This window comes from Megalobrama amblycephala, linkage group LG2, assembly GCF_018812025.1.
Source record: "Megalobrama amblycephala isolate DHTTF-2021 linkage group LG2, ASM1881202v1, whole genome shotgun sequence".
NCBI lineage: Eukaryota > Metazoa > Chordata > Actinopteri > Cypriniformes > Xenocyprididae > Megalobrama > Megalobrama amblycephala.
Genome location: NC_063045.1, coordinates 7,256,422 through 7,281,254, shown reverse-complemented (window position 1 = coordinate 7,281,254; position 24,833 = coordinate 7,256,422). Strand labels below are relative to the sequence as shown.

General features: G+C 38.3%; 2 protein-coding genes across 2 annotated transcripts in view; one reads left to right on the top strand and one right to left on the bottom strand.

Annotated features, from left to right (window-relative positions):
- The first annotated feature begins 3,120 nt into the window (after positions 1–3,120).
- Positions 3,121–5,418, top strand: zgc:194627 (uncharacterized protein LOC799208 homolog). Its single transcript, XM_048182369.1, has 4 exons — positions 3,121–3,292; positions 4,127–4,164; positions 4,533–4,859; positions 5,093–5,418. The coding sequence occupies exons 1-4, from the start codon at positions 3,249–3,251 to the stop codon at positions 5,212–5,214; spliced, it is 531 nt and encodes a 176-aa protein (XP_048038326.1). The 5' UTR covers positions 3,121–3,248; the 3' UTR covers positions 5,215–5,418.
- A 91-nt stretch (positions 5,419–5,509) lies between these two features.
- Positions 5,510–24,833, bottom strand: part of LOC125263353 (unconventional myosin-IXb) — a 54,060-nt gene continuing 34,736 nt past the window's right edge. Inside the window, 36 exon segments of the mRNA XM_048182367.1 lie at positions 5,510–6,750; positions 7,088–7,215; positions 7,315–7,430; positions 8,796–8,843; positions 9,036–9,159; positions 9,249–9,380; positions 9,469–9,574; positions 9,653–9,781; positions 9,918–10,110; positions 10,187–10,260; positions 10,344–10,455; positions 10,537–10,578; positions 10,708–10,878; positions 12,590–12,697; positions 12,877–13,055; positions 13,138–13,244; positions 13,855–13,973; positions 14,647–14,772; positions 14,990–15,053; positions 15,151–16,209; positions 16,305–16,462; positions 16,557–16,706; positions 16,794–16,913; positions 17,025–17,135; positions 17,307–17,387; positions 17,911–18,027; positions 18,551–18,590; positions 20,489–20,581; positions 21,327–21,402; positions 21,723–21,918; positions 22,806–22,947; positions 23,035–23,156; positions 23,250–23,384; positions 23,458–23,483; positions 23,486–23,573; positions 23,657–23,746. Coding sequence (XP_048038324.1) covers positions 6,326–6,750; positions 7,088–7,215; positions 7,315–7,430; positions 8,796–8,843; positions 9,036–9,159; positions 9,249–9,380; positions 9,469–9,574; positions 9,653–9,781; positions 9,918–10,110; positions 10,187–10,260; positions 10,344–10,455; positions 10,537–10,578; positions 10,708–10,878; positions 12,590–12,697; positions 12,877–13,055; positions 13,138–13,244; positions 13,855–13,973; positions 14,647–14,772; positions 14,990–15,053; positions 15,151–16,209; positions 16,305–16,462; positions 16,557–16,706; positions 16,794–16,913; positions 17,025–17,135; positions 17,307–17,387; positions 17,911–18,027; positions 18,551–18,590; positions 20,489–20,581; positions 21,327–21,402; positions 21,723–21,918; positions 22,806–22,947; positions 23,035–23,156; positions 23,250–23,384; positions 23,458–23,483; positions 23,486–23,573; positions 23,657–23,746 — 5,307 coding nt within the window. The 3' untranslated portion in view covers positions 5,510–6,325.

Below are 24,833 nucleotides of genomic sequence, written 5' to 3'. Positions count from 1 at the left end.
CCTTATGTTTGTGGTCTCTCACATTTTGATTTTAAAAGTCTTTTAGTGTGTACCCATGCAGCATTAATGACAAAAGTAAATTTGTGAGTTCTGTAAAGCTTACATAGAATGTATGTTTTGTCACACTACACCTGTTTGTCAGGAGAAAGGAACTATTAACTAAACACAACAGTTAATTTATGTAAATTATTTTAAAACCATTATCACGCTAGTATTTTTTAGTATTTTAGTATTAATAGTAAAATAGTATTTTTTCCCATTTTAATTTTTTTTCATAAAAAAATATTTAAAGGAGTCATGACATATAAGAGGTCTTTGTACCATTAAAACAACATGCAAGTGTCATGGCTTAAACGTCCTCCTCATTATGAACAAAGCATTTAAGCAAGCCCCAAAAACAGCTCTTTTTGATATTGTGGGATCTGTGACGTCATACATTTGCAAATGACTTCCTCCAGACCAAGACATCAAAGAATAACTTTACATCATCACACCATAGGCCCCGCCCACTGGAGTTCAGTCGTCTACACTGGATGAGAGCGTCGCCTCAGAAGCAAATAGAACCCATTATAATCACGGATGCTGTCTAATAGGACTGGGACAATACAAAGAATCTGGAGTGATTCAGATATTTTCTGATGTATTGTGATTCTCTCTTGAATTGATTGTAATCTTAGTATTTTAACAGCAGATGGCGCTGTGTGCTTTAGAAACAGCCATATTCTGCTTGCTTCCAGTTTCTTTATACACACCACTTAAACCTAAAATAATCATTCATAATGTTCAAAAAAAGGTTGAAGTGAATTACAAGGGTTTTTGCAGTGGGCTGTTTATATTAATCTTGTGTCATAAAAGCATTCTGAGCAGAGGTGCAATTACATGTAATCACTTACATGACTCAGCGCTCTTCTTCATGAGCATTTGAGTATGCAGTTAAAAACTAGCCTAGAGCGCCATCTGCTGTTAAAACAAGAATTGATGTATTGTCCCAGCCCTACTGTCTACACACTGATACAGTATACTAATGTGTTCAGTTTCTGACATACTTCATGCATTTGAGTCTGTCGACAAATGTAAGAGTGAAAGATTGTTCGCTTTGAGGCGTCCAATTTAAATGGCTTGTTTGAGTCTCTGTAGAGACTTCAGAAAGATCCCAGTGGCAGAAACAAGTGAATGGTTTATTTGAATGATGTCCTGGGTTGTGCTTGAGGATTTTATGTTTGTTCGGAGCATTTTGTTTTGTAAACAAGGCAGTGTAATGGAGAGTTTGCAAAGAAACTTTTGTTGAAAGATGAAGCAGCCGACAGTATTGGATGTGACAGCAGCTGTATCACAAACCATAAGTAAATGATTTAATAATGCTTTGTATGTAAATTATAGTTTTATATGGATAATCAACACACTTACTTATGTGCAATAGCGAGTGGTCGTTGATACTGTTTCCTCAGCAATGACTTTAGCCAGTCATAACAGTGGCTGTTTACTGACAAGCCTTAAAGGAACACTCCACTTTTTTTGAAAATAGGCTTATTTTCCAACTCCCCTAGAGTTAAACAGTTGAGTTTTACCGTTTTCGAATCCATTCAGCCAATCTCCGGGTCTGGCGGTACCACTTTTAGCATAGCTTAGCATAGTTCATTGAATCTGATTAAACCGTTAGCATCTCGCTCAAAAATGAGCAAAGAGTTTCACAATTTTTTCTATTTAAAACTTGACTCTTCTGTAGTTACATTGTGTACTAAGATCAACGGAAAATGAAAAGTTGCGATTTTCTAGGCTGATATGGCTAGGAACTATACTCTTATTTCTGCCTAATAATCAAGGAACTTTGCTGCCGTATACATGGGTGAAAATTAGAAAATCGCAACTTTTCATTTTCAGTACATGATGTAACTACAGAACAGTCAAGTTTTAAATAGGAAAAATATTGAAACTCTTTGGTCATTTCTGAGCTCTTTGATGCTAAGCTATGCTAAAAGTGGTACCGCCAGAAACCGAGATCAGCTGAATGGATTCAAAAACGGTAAAACTCAACTGTTTACCTCCAGGGGATTTGGAAAATGAGCCTATTTTCAAAAAAAGTGGAGTGTTCCTTTAAGGGGTTAGTTCACCCAAAAATTAAAATTTTGTAATTAATTACTCACTCTCCTGTCGTTCCACACCTATAAGACTTCCGTTCATCTTTGGAACACATGAAGATATTTTTAATGAAATCTGAGAGATTTCTGTAGCTGCTCTGCAAAAACCTATCATTTCAGACAGAGAGTGAGAATGAGGGTTGGAAATATTTTTTTTTTCCCACATGTAGGCTATTTATTGTGTGCAAAAAACTTACAATAATAAGCTTTAAGCTTTTCTCAGTGTTATCAGAAAAAAACTTGACACTATATATAAAACAATTTTAGAATTTCCATCAAAAATGTGTCCAAATTCTTGGCTAAAAATAAAAACTGGACTGGAGCAAAACAAAAAGTGATGAAAATCGAATAAACTGCACCCGTTAAATATTTTCATGCTACTTATGTATTGTAATATATATATATATATATATATATATATATATACACACACACACACACACACAACTTTTTATTTGCACAGCTTTGTAAATTGTATTTTTGTTTACTATGTAATTTAAAAAAATATAGGCATATTATTGTACACATTTGTAAATATTTTGAATCAAAACTGTGTTTGGTCCTTTTGTTCATAAGATCACACATTTAAATGTGTAGATATGTTTGTAGATTATGTGCTGAACTGCAGTCGAATCGAATCGTTCATTATTTAAAAATTATATTTCATGTATTGAAATTAGTAAAAAAAAAAAATATGATTGTAAGAAAAAACAGTTAAACGAAATTCATAATCTTTTGAGAAGAGCAAATCAACTTTTATGACGGTTATTTAATACAAATAGTGTTAATTATAGGTTTGATTGAGTATATTAGGATGCATATTATTTAGTTGATGTGTAGCCTACCTATTCAGTTTGCTTTTACTTGTCTATGTAAATGTTTACTAGGGTTTGGGCTCAACCCCCTAACGATGCCCATAAATATGTAGCAGTAGATCTTTATCACTTACTTTAAAAACGTACGTTTTCAAAAATAAACATAACTGCTTCAAAATTCTGAAGCACTCGAGGACGTCAAAGCCCCGCCCTTCCTACGAGAGGCGGTGCTACTTTCAAATTTAAAGGGAAGGCGCCTTATTTCAAAAACTTAGTTGTAAACCAGAGATACAGCATGATGTTGTTGACGGTCAGTTCTGAGAATAACACGTACCAACGGTAAGATGGCTTTCTGCACGATAAATCTATCTAAAGTCTATAATCATTAATTTTCGGTCTACAACAATGTTCTTGTGAGATTTATAATAAGGGTTTTCAGGCATGTGATATTGAATGTCTGTTAGTCTCAGTTAATGTTTCAGTTAGTCAAAATAGCCTATGGTTTGAAGTGCAGTGTGGGATAGAATGACTCATATTTATGTGCATGTGCAATTGAATTTTTTAAAGAAACAACTCTATTCATAGGGACCCTTTTTGAATGAAATAATTCAAAATTCTGTTTCATGGCCTGTTTGACACTTACTGACAGAGAAAATATATGCACGATGTGAACTGTAAACAAGACGTAAATTCTGCACAAAGACTCATGACAGACATTCATTCATTCCATTGAACAAAATAGCTGTCAGTTAACAGACTTGGACCAGTCAGCCAAGATAGGCGGGACTTATTTCAAACAATGCACAGGATATCGCTGATTTGTTTTTTGTTGTCGTAATGATGGCAGAATATTTTGAATTACTTTTTAAGGAGTTTTATTTATTTTAGTATTGTTTCCCCATAAATGTATGGTATTATCCCCTTATTGCTCCCTTTTTTTGTCCCTTGTCTTTTATGTGTCTCTTCATATGCATGTAAATGATTCTTAAACTGTAAACTTCCTTTAGATATTTGACTCTACATACAAATGTCTTTTATTTCTTAATTCTAATGTTCTCCTGAAGGTGTTTGTATATTTGTATGATTCTTGAAAACAAAACAAAAAACTACTCTTTAAGGAGTTGACATTGATCAGCATAATTGTTATTAAAATGTTCTCTCTCGTTTTTTTAGATGTTTCATCTATGTGTTGGTACTGTTAATAGATAAAGGTAAGAATAGATACTGTACAGTAGGATACAGGGTTTAAACCACTAGTGAAACGTTTTACTTTGCAGTTTTATGACTTTTTTTTTTTTTTTTTTTGCTATTACAATTTATTTGCAAAACAATTCCAGTATGATTTAAGAAGATCATTTTGCATTTCAATGGAAAATTATGACTGTACATAGAGTCACATGATCATTATATATATTAGCTACATTTGTTTTCAGACTTAGAAATTCAGAAATAATTGTAACAATATTAAATATTTGAGAAAAATCCCAAATTTTCTGTCATTTCATGCTTTTGGACCCCACTGTATAATAATAGTGAATGATTAAATTTATGTAAAACTAAAAAAAGGTGTGTTTTCTAGCCTCTCTGCACAGGTTGATTGAAGGTGATGAAGGAGGCTCTGTCGTTATGCCATGCAGCAAAAGAAGCATTGTACTTGAAGAAAAACATCTGACAGTCCACTGGAGACACAACGACACCAGGAATGTATATGATATTATCCAGGGAGAAGTTTCTGTAAAGGAACAAGATCCAGCATACAAGAACAGAGTTGAAGTTTTAGCTGAAGAGCTCAAGAAAGGCCAGATCTTTCTCAAAATTACTGATCTTCAACTCTCCGATAGAGGAACGTTCCTCTGTTTTGTTCCGGATTTGAGACTTTATCACAGTACACAACTGGTGGTCAAAGGTGCGTTGTAATGTATTACTGCTGATTTTATACATTTGATGTTTCTATGTGAATGCAGTCTAAACAGAGCTGGTTTAAATAGTCAAACATGTTGTAAAATATGTTTTTGCATGATAGACAGCACACATATTTTGCTCTCAACAGAATAACTAATAGTTTTCCAAGTGTTTAATTGTACTTTTTTTTTTTTTTTTTTTTTTTTTTTTTTTTTTTTTTTTTTTTTGCCTTCACAGAACGACCAGTAAAAGAATACAGATCAGAAAAATTGCATGTAAAAAGTCATGGTACAGGAACAAGCCTGGGAAGGACTCTGCACCTCCTCCTTTTATCTGGATTCATTCTGCACTTTATTTGATTCTGCCCATTCTATTGTAAATGAAAAACAAAGCAAACCAGGCCATTGTTCCCCATTTTTGTCATGTTTGTTAATAGATGATGTGCTGCACTTCTAATCTTTTTATACTACACAATACAAATAAATTATTCCGTTTTGAATGCACTATTCAACATAAAACATTTTTTAAAGCTATAAATGGAATTAAAGATTTGTGTTGATTAATTTGAGGTTCTGTTTTCATTCGTTAATTCAAGGGTGAAGGTAGATGGCCAGTGATAAGAAATATGGGTAAGACACATGAAAAGCACACAGGTTTGCGGCCAGTACAAATTGTATTGTAAGAAAATAATTAGTTTCATTTCTCCATTAAATGTGGAAAAACATCACTGAAGACTCAAAAACAGCCATACTAGTAGGCACATGACAGTCCACATGATGCAAGACAATCATAGACATCCAGCCGGCATTCGCTCCATACTTTTCAATCATGACAACATTCAACAGCGGACGTAACGCTTGACTTTAGTATTAAACACAATGGCTTGGCCACTAACTGTATTTAGTCCTACACAAAGCTATTCTGAATAGACATCCACACAGATCCAAAGTGTCATATCGCTCATCAAAATGAAAAGAAAAAAAAAAAAAAAAAGAAGAGTTCTGAGTTATTCTGGAAAATTGCATTCGGTTATGGCATTCTGGTCCAAGAGGAAAGTGGCTAGTGCTGTATCCTTCCTCCTCTAATCAAAACTTGTGCATTGAGTGTTTGTGCAGAAGGAGTATCTACAGCTTAAAAGTCTTTTAAGATGATCCAAACATCAAGGAGATATTCCTCATGGTTTAATGAATTTTTCCTGTTCATTAAGGACACAAAAAGATGCAGGACTGTTTTTTTCTTGATGCTAAAAAAGTTTAAAAAAAAAAAAAAAATCAAGCAACAAACATTGACATGTCAACATCTGTATGCAGCACAAATCTGAGTCTTAAAAAAAAGTCTCATTTAAAATCCAATATATTATTAGTATGGAAAAGTGCTAGGGTGAGACAATTCTCTTTATCAGTCACTATGACCGTGGCAAGCAGTCACCGTCAATGACGACAACCAATCAAATGTTCTAGGCTTTGCAACTCAAACTGTGTCATTTACGAAAGCAATGTCCGGGTCCGAGAAACGTCGGGAGGAGGCCTGGAGCTCCTGTGTGCTGGAGGTGTCTGAGGCCGCGGTTGGGGACTGGAAGAGGAGCTCAGTTCCTGCTGCGATGTACAGGGACTGGATGCTGTCTTTGCGGCGGCCGGGTTGCTCGCGCCGCTGGATGAGGGTGAGCGACTGGGCTTTTCGGGGAGGGAGGGACTGTACAGCTGGGTGGCACAGGACTCCTGGGGGAAGTTTGACCGTTCCGGGGATGATAGGGTAGCGACGCTGGAGCTGAAGCCTGGGAGAAGACAGTGAAGGAAGAGAGGGGACGTCAGCCCGTGTGCTGCCTCCCTGGGCCAGGATGACAGACTTAGGAAGGCAAGCTGGTTTGGACAATCTTGGCACTACCATTGGTTGTCCTACAATAGGGAGACAGAACCAATCAAGCCCCAAAGCAGGAGAAACCCCAATGCAGAACCCAAGACATGCCACCAAACAGTCATTAAAGGAAGACAACATGCAGTGTCTTATCCCGTCACCGCAACCATGCACATAACACCGAAACACTTGGGTTAGAGGTGATCACAACCTGCTACAGAGTGGACGGCACCGCCACCCTCTTTAAATGCGCCAGGAACATCCCGTCCAGACCTGCGCTACACACAACAGGGACAGGACCCACACATGGGTGACTACTGCAGAGGAAAGAAAAGGAGATTGGTCCGAAACGGAGGGAGTCTGTACCTTAATACTGACCTTCCGTATCCGAACAGACTGCTCGCTCGTCCAGCAGGCTCTCAGAGCTGACTGATGCCTCCGAGTCAAAGTTCTCCTGGTCAGAACCGGGCTGATCAAGTTCAGGTAGTCTGCAGGCGAGGTCCTCTCTGGAAGACAAACACCATTCAAGAGTCATGCAATCTGTCTCGAATGATCCAAGTGGTCCTGTGATTACTTGTGATGAGATTTCCTTTACAACAACATACTTTTCTTGCTTGATGGACTTGATCCGTTCCACCAGGCTTCGCTCAGCTTCATTGTCTGGATCCAGGGCCTCATTCTCAGGTACAACACAAAGGTCAGAAGCTGGCTTCTCCCGAACCTAGAGTCCAAACAGATAAGAAATTTCAGTCAAGATAATGTGATTGACATTCAAGATTTTTCCCCCATTGCCACAAAAAAAGAAACAGAAAGGAGGATCTTCAGTGAAGGGACTATAGTGCTAAAAAGAAAATCATTTGACTCAATTCTCTTCCTGTTCAGTTAGTCTATGGCCCTGTTTAAACCTGGTATTAAGATGCGTTTTGGTCAAACAGATCATAAGTAGATGAGGGAGACATAACCTTTTACACCTGGTGTTTTAATCTGTCTCTTTTGTCCACTTCTGTCCTGATATCCTCAAGGGGAGGGTTTATGGGCGGGTAAATGTATGGCTTTTTCAGATCTTTCGATGTAACAGACAAAACAATTTACTTATGAACGCAAAATGATCTGATTGATAAACATACAGATAGCTGCTTTAGTTTCTGCTCTGAACACGGTGTGTGCGTGTGTACATTTTTCCTCTTCAAACCAAACTTGGGTCTTCAGGCGACAAAGTTTAAATCCCGTCTGGCTAGCGCGCTTCCCATAATGTTTATGAATTAGGTCAGTAGGTGGAGAGTAGACGGTCTTTTGTGGCTGTTCAAACACATTCGACCACATGAGCATCTACTCTATGAAAGCAATCTGGTCTAATGCGTTTTCGACTACCTTTGGAAGTGGTCAAAAGTGTACAAGCTCAAAACGTTTTAGACCCCGTTTACACCTATATTTAGCATCGTCCATTAATGGTCTGACTGATGAAAACGCTTCTTGATACCAGGTGTAAACAAGACCCATAAATTAAAAAGGGATGTTGTAAGTTGAGATGTTGGTATGTTGTAAGTGTGGCACAATCATCCCTTGTGCAGAGGAGATGAAGAGTGCTGTAAGTATGGAAGATGGAAAGGTCCCATAGGAGAGAATTTTAACCACTTGGATGTATGTTATGTTGTATTGAAGAGCTAAATACAAGTCTGGAAGTTTCCATGGCATGAGTTTCAAAGGTTTGTAGGAATCAAAAACAAAGATTAACAGTCAGACTTGACAGCTTATTTTTCTTCATGCTGTATACTATTACTGTGCTCAAGAAATATCAATAAAAATAAAGATCGCCTGTCGCTTAATATAAAAACAGAATGCATATTGCTTTTAAACAATTGATTTCGCATAGCTTTGAAATTCATGCCATTCACTGCAGTGACCACCCAAAACCATCACACAACTACACCGACACCCACCTGAATGTCTACAGCTCTAAAGTGACACTAAAACATGCAGTGGGTTGAGTTAGTATTAGTAGGGCACGACTTCTACACTGCATGCACACTGGATGCATGAACATGCCAAACTACTGGGGTTCACAATACCACAGGGGCATACATACCGCCACTTCTTTGTAAGGAGTGATATATCTGAGAGGTAAATGACAGCACTACAGAGACATTAAAAAAAGAGAAGCAAAAAAAGTGTTGCGACAGTTACTCTCTGTTGGTGCCTTGTGGAAGGTTGCGGACTGTTGGGATTGTTCAAAAGGGAAAATATGGGCATTTTTCACAGGCATCTGGAAACAAACCACTTTCAAATAATGCATAACGACAGGTAAGTCAAGGTAAGTTAAGTTTACCGTGTTTTTTCTTTTTAGCTTGAGCTGATTGACAGCCAGTGCCTCAGCGTATTCCAGCTGCTCAATCTCCTCCAATTTCTCATTGTATCTCCGGATCTGTTCGTTAAGTAGCATCTCCACACAACTGAGGATAGTAAAAAATTCAGTCTTGAGACTTCACTTTAAAATGACACATTCTTATTAACGACACACTATAACTTGCATTGTTCTTACGTGGTGGTTTTGGCGACGTCCTTCATGCTCATGAGCGGGTCGGCGCTGTCCGGACAGCGGAGAATGCAGGGGGCAAAAACGATGGCCAGAGAGTTTGGCGTCATCCGATTGCTCTTCTCCTCCTTCGCAACCCTGAAACAAAACCAGAGCATTAATACCTGATGGCTGCACGGTTTTCTACTCACAGCGTTTGTTGTGTAAGGAATAAACTCATCTGTACCTGACAAGGTGAAAAATGAGTCTCTCCAAGGTGTTGAAGTTTGCTGTTGGAAGCTGTTCCAAAACTTTGTAAATGGCTTGGAGTTGCTCTAGCTTCTCAGGCAGTTCTATGAAAGACAACAAAAGTGTTATAGAAAGCATGAGAGATGCCATAAAGGCAAGAAAAAGGTGTCATGGGGACCAACCTATGGCACGGAGGAAGTCATTGTAGTGCGTGAAGGTCATGAGAGGTTCGGGCAACTCCCTTAGCCACTGTTTGACCAGGCCAGTGACAGCATGGATGGGGTAATCCTCCAAACAAACATTCTCTGGGCCTACACAGACAGGCAGTCATTAAAGTTATCTGAGTGGGCAAAGTTAGCTACCAGACTTCAATAATCAAAAGTCTGGCTACATGAGGCCATCTTCCCAACGTGCCATTGAGTTCTGGTAATATCCATGATGGCTCACCTGCTTCCAACAGCTGGTGTAGCTCCTTCATGCGATTGGCTGAGCCAGACTTCCTGTAAATGCCCTCTGTGTACAGACCGTTCATTTCCACGTGTTCCAGCATTATCTCCAGCACAATTGGCACAGGGGTCTTGTTATTGACCAGGTGGCACACACGCACACCAAAGTGCTGCGATCCAGGCTCATCATCACACTAGACCCAGAGAACACAAAAAATCAACCAGTTGAACAAGATGTCAAAATGAATGCTTAGAGGATAGGATTCTTACCTTCTTGGAGCAGAATGTAGAGCAGTCTATGACTATTTTACTAATGCACTTCTTATGGCAAACCATTTTACAATCTGAAATAAAAATTGGCCATCGTCAATGTCGTCGTTAGCCCGATTGAAGGTGAATCGGTAGGGTACATATCAGAGATACTCACAACTGCACATGTAAGCCTTCTCCATGCCCCAGATGTAGGAGGTGCACTGATCACAAGACTGCATGATGTTGACTTGGTAGTTTGTAAATACGTGGTCTAATGGATTCTCCAACTAAATCCAGACAAAATGTTTACATTTATTCACAATGAAGAGTCAGTCTGAGAGGATGGATGGTTGGATAGAAATACTTACACTTTTAGCCTTCTTCCTTCTCATCTTACGACTTTTGGGGGGCTAAAACAGATTTTTCCCAAGGTAAGTTAAAAAGTTAACATGCATTCATGTCAAGTTATCAACATTAATAACTTATTTAAATCAGATAATGAAAGTCTTGAGGGTAACAGGGGATGCATGAACTTTCACCTTGGCTGGTTCGGCCTCTTCCTTTTTGATCTCCGCTCTGATGAAGCCATCCAGAACTGACTGGAAGAGATTGACCACTAGCGGTACCTCACCCTTCTGTTTATCTCCAGCCAGACTGATCACTTTATTCTGGTAGGAATTCATCAAAGCCTTATACCCAATTTGTGGTTTCTGTAGGTAAGTGAAGGAAGAAGAAATTAATGACATGAACTAGATGTTTAAGTATTCTGAATACTGTGTTTGCCCATGCAAATCTCAGATGATGTAGACAATTACCAGAGCTTTGCTTTCTGGTTGCTTAGGTGCTTTTGAGCACATTGCTGTGCAGTTGTTAGCATGATGTGGGCAGTTGCTTGTTAGCACAGTTCAAAAGATCTAAAGCATCTGAAAATGTCAATGGAAAATGTCTGGGACTTTTTCACCCACCAGGCAAAAACTAAGTCTAATCTAAAACTAAGACATATTTCATGTCCATAGTACAAATGGTTTGTTATATTCGAAAGCAATAAGGTACTCGAGGCTGTGCTGTATCGTGAATAAGTCAAGGTTGAAGGGCGTTGTTAGGCATGATGCAAAGCCGTGACTTATTCACGATACAGCACTAGCCTCGAGTACTTTTTGCTTTTATAAAGCGGTTGCCACACAATACAAATATTAAAGCCAAAAAATATGTATCAATGCAACTTTCATGAAGTAAAATCACTAAAAGCCTTCCTTCCACTGGACAAAACAGTCCCTGACCATGAACAGCAACAGAAGTTTCATTATTACGCCATTAGATAATAAATAATTAATAATAATTATAAAGACTGTCTTTATGAGTGTGTCAGTCAGTTGCAAAGACTTTTCTATTGAAAAGACTTAATTGTTGTTAACATGGAACAAGACGCAACTGACAAATGCTTTGACTAGCTCTGTCAGTCACGGGAAAACCCCTTAACTGTTAAAAGGACAAGATATTGCAGCAAACATTTAAACATATTTTTTATTATGAACATAGGACTGAACTGAAGAAAAATGCTAAATCTGAATGCAGGTAATAAACTCGTTCAATCAATCTTTTTCTCACAATGCTCTTCTACATAATACAGTAAGCTTCAATGAACAATATCAATTGAGAACAAACAGTTTACGTTGCTAAGAGTGGTTGCCAAGGGTGTTGTGTAGTGATACACAGAACCGTTGAGTGAAGCGGTCAGTATTTTATCGTGAATAAAACACAGCTTTTCAGAATCAGAATCAAGGACAGTAACTACCCGTTTTATAATTAAGTTTAAATCACAATGATAAAGGGATAGTTCACCCAAAAATGAAAATTCTGATATTAATTACTCATCCTCATGCCGTTACAAATCCGCAAGACTTTTGTTCATCTTCGCAAATGAAGATCTTTTTTAATGAAATCTGAGAGCTTTCCGTGCCTCCATTGACAGCTACGTAACCGAAACTTTGGCGCTTCAAAAAGTTCATAAAGAGAACATAAAATATGAATTGAGCCGTTTAATCCAAAAAGCGATCAAGTCTCTTCAGAAAATTTGAACTAAAATGCTCAATTCATATGGATTAGTTTTACGATCTCTTTATGAAATTTTTAAAGCGTCAAAGTGGTAGTTGCATATGCTGTCTATGGAAGGACACAAAGCTCTCAGATTTAATCAAAAAGATCTTCATTTGCATTCCAAACATGAACAAAAGTCTTACTTTTTGGAACAACATGAGGGTGAGAAAATTTTCATTTTTCATTTTTGGGTGAACTAACCCTTTAATGATTTGTGCAAACTTATAACCCAACATGAGCAAAAATATTCTTTGAGCTTGCAAATCGATTGATAGGATGCAGAGTACGTGTAGAGGGTGTGTTGGTTGTTTTAGCTCTACTTACAGAGATCGAGTACATCCCCTTGATGTTTTCTCTAAACTGCACAGTGGCAGTAATGAATATGTGCTCCGTTCCTGAAAGCTGCTTTCCCCGTGAGCGCAGGTCATTCACCTACACCGCAAGAGGGAAAAAGAGCAAGTCTGAGAGGTTGCAAAGGCTGTCAGAAATAGTATATATTCTAAACACAATTTAACAAGTCTTTAACAGTTCTTTTTTACACTCTTCAATCGCTACTGCATAACCACACAATCAACTATCGAACACCTTGCAGTCATATATATTCTTCATACCTGATTGCCCAGAAACTCATCGAGGTGGCGTAGCTCATTCGTGTTGGTGATCACGCGGTTCAGCGAGGCGTTCCACTGCTCAGAGGCCCGAGTCGACGAGTGACTGATCATGATGCTGGGCGTCCGTCCCAGTCGGCCTGCATGAGCCTTTGTATTGTGCGAGCGTGATGGTGAAGTGGCTATGAAAAAAGAACAATAGAATGAATGAAGGAAAACATACAATTATCTAGACTAATAATGTCTTGTCTTCACAGTATGCACCTTCTCTTTGATCCAAAAAGGAAGCCAGGCTCAGGTCTCCATCTTCTGGGGTCTGAGCTTCTTTATGTGGACGCTTCTTCAGGATCTTTCTGAAAAACCCTGTTGTCCTATGGAACGAAATATACCATTTCATAAGTTAGCTGTAACAAGTTTTGGATTTTATTAATAAACACCCTAGCATAACATGCTGGGAGGTCCCATTAGGCAAGGGATTTCACTATCAAAACACTCAAGAGATCACACACCTCTGCACAAAGTATGGAATTTCAGGAATCTCCCTTCTCTCATAGCAGATGCCTTGCATCCATATAAAGGAGTCTGTAACCTATGCCAGGAGTCAGACAAATGACTACCACTGATGTAAGCCAGTGGCCTAATTTTCCCATGAGTTCAAATGAGTCAGATTTCCTGTGTGACCATGTTCTACTACAGATAAGAGTATATACATTTGGGTTCAAAATGTTGGATGAGTCAATAAGTCCTGTATTTGAGGAAGACAGTCTTGCAGATAAGGCAAAGGCCTGACACATATCTATGCAAATATGTGCAAAAGTTTTGTTGCATTGTGAAATGTGTCAAAATGCAGGTCATAACACAATGCAAGTAAGCGTTACATTCCTAAGGGTTGCTGTAGAGGACGTTAGAATAGACTGGCATCTTCTACAGTCTGATTTGTCTCGGTGAAGCAACAGTTTGAGAAGAATAAAAGGTAGTTACCTCTCTGGGGTCGACGGCTGGAGAGGCGATACATCTTGCAGGCTGTGGCTGTCATGAACTTTTTCCTTCATTGTGTTGGCCTTTGTTCTATCAGGACCAGTATCAGTCCTGGACTGTGTCTAAACCAAAATTTATGAACACAGTAAATGTCTTAGTTCTATAGACCACAGTCTGGTATTCAGTAACAACCATTTTTTGCTGATTAGATAACAATGGCATAATGGGCAGTCTGTCACACTGTAAAGAAGAAAGTTCCTTCTTCCTTTGTAGATAACACCTTAAATAAAGCTAAAGTGTGAATGCCTTCCTTAATTTATCCCAAACCAAGTAATAACAACGTGATTATTTACTTGAAAAAGAATCAAGAATGGAACTTTGAAAGACAAACAATATGGAAAGATAGAGGAAATAATAAAGTAAACCAGAGTCTAAATTGTCTGTCAATACTAGTTGAGGTTTTAGTCTGTTATCCCATAAAACCCACCGAGCTGTCAGAATACAAACTGTAGAGCAAGGGGTTTTATTCAATCAGAGCAAGCTCTACAATGTTAGCAGCTTGACAATGGGTCACTCATTGAAGTCTGACAGTACAGAATTTGAAATTTTGCAAAGCTGTGTCCTAAATCTATTTGATAACAGACTAATGGCATTCAGGATCATTTCTTTTTCCTCAGTGTAGCCCAAGCTCAAGATATCTGCAATCCCTCCCACGATTCCAAGCACTTAATCAACTAGCAACCCACACACCATAGCTCCCCAGACGGCATCTATTATCAGGCTGTAATACAACACCTCAAATGGACTCATGGGGGGCAATGGAAAAGTCCAGTACTCTGCATCCTCCATTTCAACACTTTTAATGGGCAAACATATACGTGCAAGGGCGAGCCGCGGCTTACGTCTTGGACGAGCATTTCCCTGAATCAGCCAGAGAAGCATAATCACTTAAACTCAAGTGATTGTTTCATTCATAATCCTAAATTAACAATGTAACCAGAACAGCAGATTGTCTGGTTGAGCACAGAGACAAATTAGCCCCATTGGGAATCTTGCTGTGGAACTTAACCAGGCACAGAATCAATATATTCCTTGATGTTTACCATAGTATTAACCAGCTGAATCAAGTAAACGTTACCTGTGATGAGCCACCTGAACCTATTTTGGATACATCATCTAGTGACATAGAGATCCCACGATTCCTGGTAAAGTTTGGGAAACCAGATGGAAAATATTGTTAGAATCTTAAGAGGAGATGAAGAAAGTTATAAAAAGGGAGAACAATATAGGAATCCATACTGGAGAGTTTTGATGTTCCTGTCCTCCAGACTTCGGGGTCCTGCCACAAGGTTTTCTGGCTGAGTGTTGCTTCTCGATGGTTCCTTTCTCCTGTTGGTCTCTTCTTTGGCAAGAGCAGGTTGAGTAGCGATGGCCGGGTCACTGAAGCCATTTCTTCTAGGCCCGGAAGTAGGGATATCTAATGGTAAGGTGGAGGGTCGAACAAGTTCGGATGGGACATCTTTAACATCCTTTTTGCCCTTGTCACCTTTCCAAGCCACAAAGGTATACTGATCCAACTCTTTGCTGTCGGACCGCTCTTTCAACTTGCCCTCTGCTTTTCCTGGACTCTCTGGAGTTTTGCTCTTGAAAGGAATATCATCTTTTCCGGCTGAAGCCGCCCGCTCACTTTCTCTCTGGTTGTGCTCTAGGCCACGTTGTCTCCTCAGCTCCCGTTTTTCCTGACTTCTGGATACTGGTAGTTTGGAAAGTGGAGGAGCTCTGTTTTGGCTCTGTCCAGTCGGGGTTTCAGGAGACATGGGTTTACTTTGTGTACCTTCTTCTCTGGGAAGTGTGGATGATTCTTTCTCAGTTTGTTTCTGTTGCTCCTTGACCTCAAGGTGAGGACCAGCCTCCACTTGAGGAATCTTCTCAGAATTATTTTGCTCTTTTGGGGCAGAAACTTCATCAACATGGGCCCTGCCCTGACCTTCAACCTCAACATCCACAGGAGCCTTACTGTGCTCAAGGACTAGTGTCTTCTCATCTCCAGGCTGCTTGCCTGGTGTTGGTACTGTTGGTTGTTGTAGTGGCGTCTTCTCCTGCTGCTCAGCCTCCAAAGCAAGCCGAGCTTCCCTTTCCTCGTGCTCTTTCTGTCTTCTAGCTGCTTCCTCTTCCTCTCTGGCTTTCCTGGCTGCCTCTTCTTCCTCTTTGAGTCTCCTGGCTGCCTCCTCAACTTCTTTAGCTCGCCTAGCGGCCTCTTCGGCTTCCTTGGCTCGCCGAGCTGCTTCCTCCTCCTCTTTTCTTCTCCGAGCTTCCTCTTCCTCTCTCTTCCTCTTCTCTTCCTTTAGGAAGTAGTACCTAACCAGATCAAATCCAAAACTTACTGAATCATGTTCAATAATCCAAAAATCTATATTAAGGTGATTTCATGATGACTCGTGTTAGGTCTATACCGTTTGCGAGCTGATTGCCCTCTTGCAAGTGCCTGTATCTTTGTGATGGAGGCACGTGTTTTTTGATATTCAGCTCTTTGTTTGGAACCACGCCATGCTCTCTGGATCAGAACCGCAGCTTGGTAGAACTTCTCTTTGCGGAACATACGCCATGAGCGCTGTAGACAAGGTCAATCAAATATCAGACATGAGTAGATTGCCAAACACAAGACAAGTGCAAGAATACTACCCAAACACAAGTTTTTGATATACCTGGATCACGATGGCTGCCTCTCTCATTCTAATAAAGTCCATCCTCTCCATTTTGGCTCTAAACCAGCGCTGCAAGAATATAATTTTGTGCATGACATCCTTGTGCAGGATGTCCTGAAGCTTTTGCCTTTCAAGCTCTTTGAGATACACCTATAGAAGTGGAACAACATCAGACATAACTGTTAAGAGTCAATAAATGGAGACATTGTCATTTAAAACATTTCAGTGCAAGTTAACCTTGGTTTTTCCAATCTGGTAGGTAGTGTGGTCAAAGCCAAGCTTGTGCAACAGAGATGATATGTCCTCCAGGGACGTAGCGTTCTTTGGCAGCAACACACGAAACTGCTCAGTAAACTCCTGTAATGCAGAAAAGGAGCTTTGCTTATTCAGACAAACCATGTAACACACTTAGTTTAATTTGTAGGGTTAGGGGTTTATTCCAATCACTAGGTAAAATCTTTGAGTTACCTGAAAGGTGTATTTGGCTCCATAACCTGATCGTCTGATGCGCACCGTTTCCAACATGCCTGTGTACCGCAGTTGCTGCACAATGAGTGCCTCGTCAAAACACATTTCCCTCTGAATGTAAAATACAAAATAACAAAGAAAATTACTTAAAAGACATATCTCATGTAAAAGATTTCCTCAAAGCTAATGTGCATATATGAACAGTTCATATTAAGACTGGGAATGTGTATGATCATGTTGACTAATTAGTGAACAGGGTGAACAAGGATGTGTTGTTTGCACCTTCTCAGCATTGGAGCGGAGGCATCGGATGAAGAATGGTTCCGCCTTCCCCAGTGTTTCCAGGAGCTTACTAAGAGATGTCTACAAGATAAAGAGAGATCATAATACTGAGTGGAAGATCTAGAAGAGAACTACACATGATGCATTCAGCCCATTACATCCATTAGAGAATAATATTCTTAGCATTCTCCGATGACAGCATTTGAAATGTAAGCGCTACAGTTTTAAGCTGTTCCAAAACGTAGTGAGATTTCTGTTATTGCTTTCTGTTTACTGCAGTATATAAGCAGCTATTTTCTATTCTGCCACACCAATAGCTCTTGGGCACAAAATGTTTATGTTAGCATCTACGCTAACAGCATGTTACTCTTAGCATAAAAATACATAGAAAAGTATCATTTTAACCAATAATTGTTTGCAAGGCATACTGAACTGTTGTACTGATAATCTTCAGCATTGAATAAAATTAATGTTCACGCACAAGCACCATCTGGAACAGATTGGTGCTTATGATGCCTTACAATGCTACCTCCACAAGGTAATGGAACAGAGCATTTGTTTTTGGCATGAACAGCCAGGCTAATCTAATATAGTTTTTTTTTACTTGAAACTGGGCACTGATGCTGGGAGGACGTTTCTTCTTGTGCAGATGAAGCAAAGACTTGGTGGTGCGGTCATGGAGGCCCACTATGAACTTCAGCGAACGAGAGTCCAAAAGGTTCTGCCCAAACACACAAAAAGAGAAAGTGAATTTCTCTCACACAGAGACTTTATTTTGCCACACGAGTGCCATGGGAACATGACAGCATGGAAACTCTCATTCCAGCCAGAGCCTAAGCAGTAGAGTCTTCAAAACATTTACCCTGCACAGCACATGTAACGGAAAGTCATAAACAATCAAATGGTGATGGAAATGAGAATGTACCAGCTGTGCTGCAAATGCTCACAGGTTAAAGGTGCTGTTTTTTAATTGAACAGTGTCTATACAGGACAAAATCATTATCAAGGAGCTATCTATCTCATATATAAAGCACAGTTTGCAGAGTAGACTATGTTTTTCTGTGTGCATGCCAATATTTTTGTAATGGCATGCCTGGCTAGCTTGACCGCATTGACATTACTCTGTCTAAGTCTGGTTGAAGTTATCAAAACAGCAGCAAGACACCTTGAACTTCAAACAAACACCTAGTCTGTGTTCTTTTAAATATGCACAGTTTGACCAATTCAAGAATCGAGAGGTTTACCTTGGGAATGAGTTGCTTGGTCTTGGAGTTCTTGTTTTTCCTGTAAGGAGGAAGAGGAAGGTTGATGGTTTGTTGAGATAAAAAACGAATGGACGCAACGTGTTAGTAGAGTGAGTCATGCATTTGCTTGTGGAACATGAGTAAAGGCGCCTACACACTTGAGAAGCTCAGATGGAGCATCTGACGAAGAAGAATGTAAGATTTCTTTACGCAATGGTGTGGAATATGCCAGGACTACATTCAGGCCCAATCAGTTGTCAAACCCGCTGAAATTAATGGATTTGCAGTGTTCTTGGATGTTAAATCTATCATGTAGATGGACAGGAAGATGTAAGATTTGTTGTAGGTGTGGGTCCACAAACCAGCGATTGAAATAGTCAACCATCCCCAATAGTCAACCATCCCCATTGAAATCCATAGATTCGCAATGTGTTCTCAGAGGCTAAATCTAGCATGCAGATGGTGTAACAGTAAAGATGGTTTCATGGAAGGAGGGAATGATGGGCATTTCTCTTGATACATGTAATCTATGGGAGAGGTATTTCTACTTTAGGGTGGATGACAGTTATTATGAGAGGACAAGGTTTATAATTCAACAGGAGTCAATGTCTGTGGTCTTTGTAAGCAATGATTCTGCAGCTTTCCACGCCTCATAAAACATTACAGACTTAATGGGTGGGTCTTGAGAACCAATAAGCTCATGCAGCATGTTATTAGCATGTGGATACCATTCCAAGCTAGTGTTAATGAAGATCAAACTGCTTTCAGCTAATAAACTCTGCATTCCTCTTACATACGCCGCCAGGGAGCCATCTAAAAATAATTGAAGTACTTGTTAGATGGGTATTATTGGAGCAGGGTTAAGGGTGGTTTGAGTTACGCAGTAAATCATAAGGTTAGCCGACAAGTAATGCTGTAAATTTGGGAAAGTTTGATAGCAGGGACTGTTCTGCGAAGATTTCTCACAACTAAGCTTAGCAGAGAGCCAAAAGCATTGGCTTCAATGCCAAGACATGAAGGGTCGGCAAGGTGGACCCAACCATTCAAGGCCAGAGAGGAGTCAGCGGTCAAACTCACTGGAGGGCGTGACGCGGGAACCGTAGACGACCCCAGGACTGCAGCAGCTTACGTGGATCTTCCCCATCCAACTGCAAGTCCTTAATGGAGTTGATGATTTGGGCATGCATGTCCCTGATTCAGCCCGGTGGAAAGGTGGGAGAGTTGGGGAGACAGAGGGAGTAGGTAAGATGGGTGGGGAAGGGAAAGTATAGGAACCCAACACCAATGTTGTTAACAGACTACGGGAAAACAAACGCCCTACACCACAAAAAAGGAATCCATAATGTGGACATGAACAAATGCAGGCAAGTGTGTTAAATTTGAAATTAAAAGACTCTTAATTTGGTGAACTATTCCTTCAAGCTTCAGTGGTGAATCCATGCTGTTGTTACACTGGTTTTGACCTGACGGGGTGTTAAATGGGGGTCGGCACCCCATTCAGCAAAGGCCTGGATTCATGCACTGGTTGACTTACCACGCGGATCAGAACAAGAGGAGGTCAAACAGGTAGGATTGGCAATGGGGCTGGGGACACACTGCTAATAGCTCCTCCACAAACCAGGAAGTGAACCTAAACGTCTTTAAAGGACATTTTATGGTTTCCTTCCCACTTTGGGGCACTTAGAGGTAATAAACCTCAAGGTGCCGACAGGGATTTATGAGTGCATGTTGTGGATTTCTTTGAACAAACCAGGTTAAACACAAACTCTGGCTTGGCCTTTGATCATATGAAGAGAGAAGAGCTTGCACTGCTAGTTTCTGGATCCTGCGAACATCTGAATGTGGTATTTGAGATTGCTCACAATACCAGAAACCCAGCCTTCCCAAGCTGCCAAGCTCTCCCTGTCTGACCTCAATGTTCTGCTTAAGTCCACTTACTTCTTACTCTCATAACTAGCAAAGATGTCCTCAAAAGCCTCTAGAGGGCGCTCCTCTGAATGATCAAAGGAGAAATCAAGCATAGGAGCATGGCTGTAGAAAATAAACACCACACACACACACACAGTCACTCAAGGGCCAACGCCACCAGCAGGTGCCGATCTATGACCAGCTTTATTGACCGTACTGGTTAAACTTTAGTGAAACTGATCACAGGTCAGTAACTGAGGGGAAACCCTTGACAAACACCAGAGGAAAAGCACAGGGACATTGCAGGAATATACTTGATAATTCTCACAAAATATCAGTCAAGAACATGTCCGGGTCATATTTCACTCCAAAATAAAAAGAAAGAAAAAGGGACGGCATTTTGCATAATTATACAGACGTGATCACCATTATTGTCATTATGATATTTTCACAGCCCACCCACCTTTCATTAGTAAAAAGTGCCAAAAATAAAGTTAAATTGACTGAAATTTATGGCGTTTTTTGTTTTTTAAAATGAAAATATTTAATTTTATTTCTTCATGCAAAATGTAATTTCCCTTTTTTTTTCATTTTGAGATTAAATATGACCTGGACATGTTTATGTGACATTCACCCAATATATACTGTGTTATACTGTGTAGTTTCTTGAATACTCGGAGGGACGAAATGTATGAGATTACTGTGAGAATCGGCCTGCAATGTGCCTTTGTGGAGAGAACGTGGTCACATGATCACCTGCCACACAAAGGCAACTAAAGGACAGGAAGAGATCAAGTTCCTCACTATACTTCCTCTCTCTCTCGCTCTCTCTCTCTCTCAGACACACCAGCCTGAGTCCAAAGCTTACCGGTACATCCTCTCAATGGGCACGTTGGATCTCTGCAGCTCTCCTAGAGGAACTCTGGAGTTTGGTCTGACCACACCTGTACGTCCACACACACACACACACACACACACACACACACACACACACACACACAGACACAGACACAGACACAAACAGCGTTGACGGCGTTATTTCAACATGCAATGAGACACCCCACCCAAAAAGTCTTGCAAACAATATTACTCACTTATTTTTATTATCCCTTCTTAGTTTAATCATTCAGAAATCCTTCTAAATATGACTGTTTGCGTCACTGGGCAGCTTTCTCACGTGCAGACTATAAATAACCTTCTTAGACCCTGAGAATCCAAAGTTTTGGACTAATCTAAAACTAATCCATAATGCTCCATGAGTTACCCGCAGTCTTGGCTGCCCAGCGGCGACCGGCCTCGTTGAAGGCGGCCAATGCGCGGACGGTGGCACGGAGGATCCCCCATCGGAACATCGCCAGCGGATCCATCCCGATCAACTGCCGGACATAAGCTCGGTCACTGCTCCGCAAGAGAGCCACGATATCCGGACGCATGTGATCCGTGTTCTTCTCACGGAAATCCTGTTGCAGCCAATTTACATCAACATTAGCAGAGTCATTTTACAAAACAGTTTAACATTAATATTAATTGGTTAAAATATTAATATATTGAAATATGATAAATATATCATTTTATTTTTATTAGTATTTATACATTTCTTAATTAATAATTTTACTGTGTCATTAAAAGGCATTTTGTAAACAATTTTTTTTTTATTATTATTTGGGCTGACCAAAAAAAAAAAAAAAAAAAAAAAAAATTGTATATATATATAAAAAATACAACATAAAAAAATATTTTAATACAGCTTTAACAATTAATAATTTCACTATGCGTCATTAAAGACACTTTAAAAAATAATAACATACATAAAATTTTATTTTCATTATTTGGCCAGAAAAAAATAATAATAATAATATAGCACATTTTGTAAAGGTCAACAAATTTATTTTCATTATTTTTTTTTTTTAAGATATATTAAATATAGTAATTATTCTAAATATATACAAAAATAATTTAAAATAATGACTTTAATATAGTACACTAAAATTATCATTAATAATCATTATATATATAATAATTAATAATATATTTGTTTTATATATATATATATATATATATTTTTTTTTTATTTATATAATTTTTTAATATATATAAAATTAATCTTGACAAAATGCCTTTAATGACACATAGTAAAATTATTACTCGTATTAAGCTGTAAAAATGTTTTATTGTGTATGTTAATATTTATAATAATAATATTTTATTTTTTAATTGTTTTTGTCAGGCCAAATAACGAAACCATTGTTTTATGTTTAAAAAATGCCTTTAATTACACATATTAAAATGATTAATAGTCAAAGCCATGCTGTAAATTTTATTTTCATTTAATTTCAGTTGCCATTACCTTAATCTGGTATTTGACCTTCCCAGCAAAATGGAGGATGACGAAAGCAGGTTCCATCACTGGAGTCGCCACAAAGTAATGGTTCTGTTTGTGCTGCTGTTTGAACTTGGCCAGCAAGGTTTTATCAGTGGCGTGAGGAAAGCTATAAAGAAAATGTGTTGATGAGAATAAAGACAAAAAAACATTCTGGCAATGATGAGCAATGAACCAGTGAGATTAATGGTCTTACTTGCTCTCCTCGTCAAGTAAATAAAGGAGTCCAGTGGGCTTCTTGCTGATGAGGTGAAGACATCCGATGTTATCGGTGTAGTCGATGTTGTGCCAGGTGATGCCCTCGGACTGATACTCCTCCTGCAGATTGACCAAACACATTTCTCATTCAAATCGCCATAGGAAAGGGGCATATGAAGGTTGTGACCGTGCAAACCCGCAGAGCCCACTAACCTGTTCAAGTTTAAAAATGTGCTGGTTGAAGTAATACTGAAGCTGCTCGTTGGCGTAGTTGATGCAGAATTGTTCAAAGCTGTTGGTCTCAAAGTCTTCGAAGCCGAAGATGTCAAGCACACCAATAGACAAACACTGAAATAATGCAGAAACAACTTGAGAATAAGACCTTGAACAACCTTTAACGGAAAAAATGTTAATTGCTCACCGAAACGGACTCCTCCATGTCTTTTTATTGAGCAGCGCGTGATTGATCCGAAGGACGATCCAGTCGAACAGGGCGCTGTACAACGACTTGGCCATGGAGTCCCGCGCGGTGATCGCCTGAAGAAACCACACTCGTTTAGATACAAAACATCTGGAAGCTCCGATAAAACTGGCAGAGCGAGCGGCGTATAAAAGCATACCTCGCTGTGGCTGTAGGGCAGAATCAGCTTGTCGTTTACAGTCACTGTTTTCCTCTTGGTAAGAGCCTCCACCAGCAGCTCCTCCTTGACCTGCACCAAAACACACGAGAACGTTTGTGAAACCTCATCCACACAGAGAGCATGAATCCAGCATGTGATCAGACAAAAATTGAAGGAAAATCCTTTTTCTCCATTTAATATGACTACACAATAATAGTAAAAATAACAATTATTCATATTTTTAAATTATACCAATTAAATCAAATGAAATGTATTACTATCGCAATAATACTATTGTACAGTAAGAAATTAATAATAATAATAATAATAATAGTAATATTATAATAGAAAATATTTACAAAACAAACATTATTATTATTGAAATATTTTCATTAACATCTTGTTTTTATTTTATTATTTACAGTATAAAAAATAACCAAATCAATAAAGGATATATTAATATATTACTAACTATTGCAATAGTACTATTTTTAATGTAAAAAAAAATAGTATTAAATAATAAATTAAATTAAATTAAATTAAATATATATAAAATATATAATTATTATTAACATTCAAACTGTTTTTGAATAATATTTTATTTCATTAATTGAATTATAACAATTAACAAAAAATCAATAAAGAAATTAATATTAATATTGCAATAATACTACTGTACAGTAAAAATGATCATTCAATAATAATAATAATAATAATAATAATATAAAATATTTATAAAATTATGTATAGAATAAAAAGAAAATGAAAAGAAAATATTTATAATAAATCAAATAATAATATTTTTGTTTTTCAATTATTTAAATTATTAAAAATAAAATAAAAAAGGAATATATTAGTATATTACTATTGCAATAATACTATCGTAATGTAAAAAAGAATATTCAATAATAATAATAATATGAAATAAAATATAAAATAATTAATATTATTCAAACTATGTTGAATATTTTTTGAATTATAATAATAAATCAATTAAGAAATATATTAATATTGAAATAATACTTTTGTACTGATAAATAAATGTATGTATATAATAATTATAATAATAAATAATAATACATAAAATAATTATTTTATTTTACAAAACATGAAAAAATAATATTTAATATTTATGGCAGTATACAGCTTTTATTTGGGTGTAAAACCGCTAGGAGAC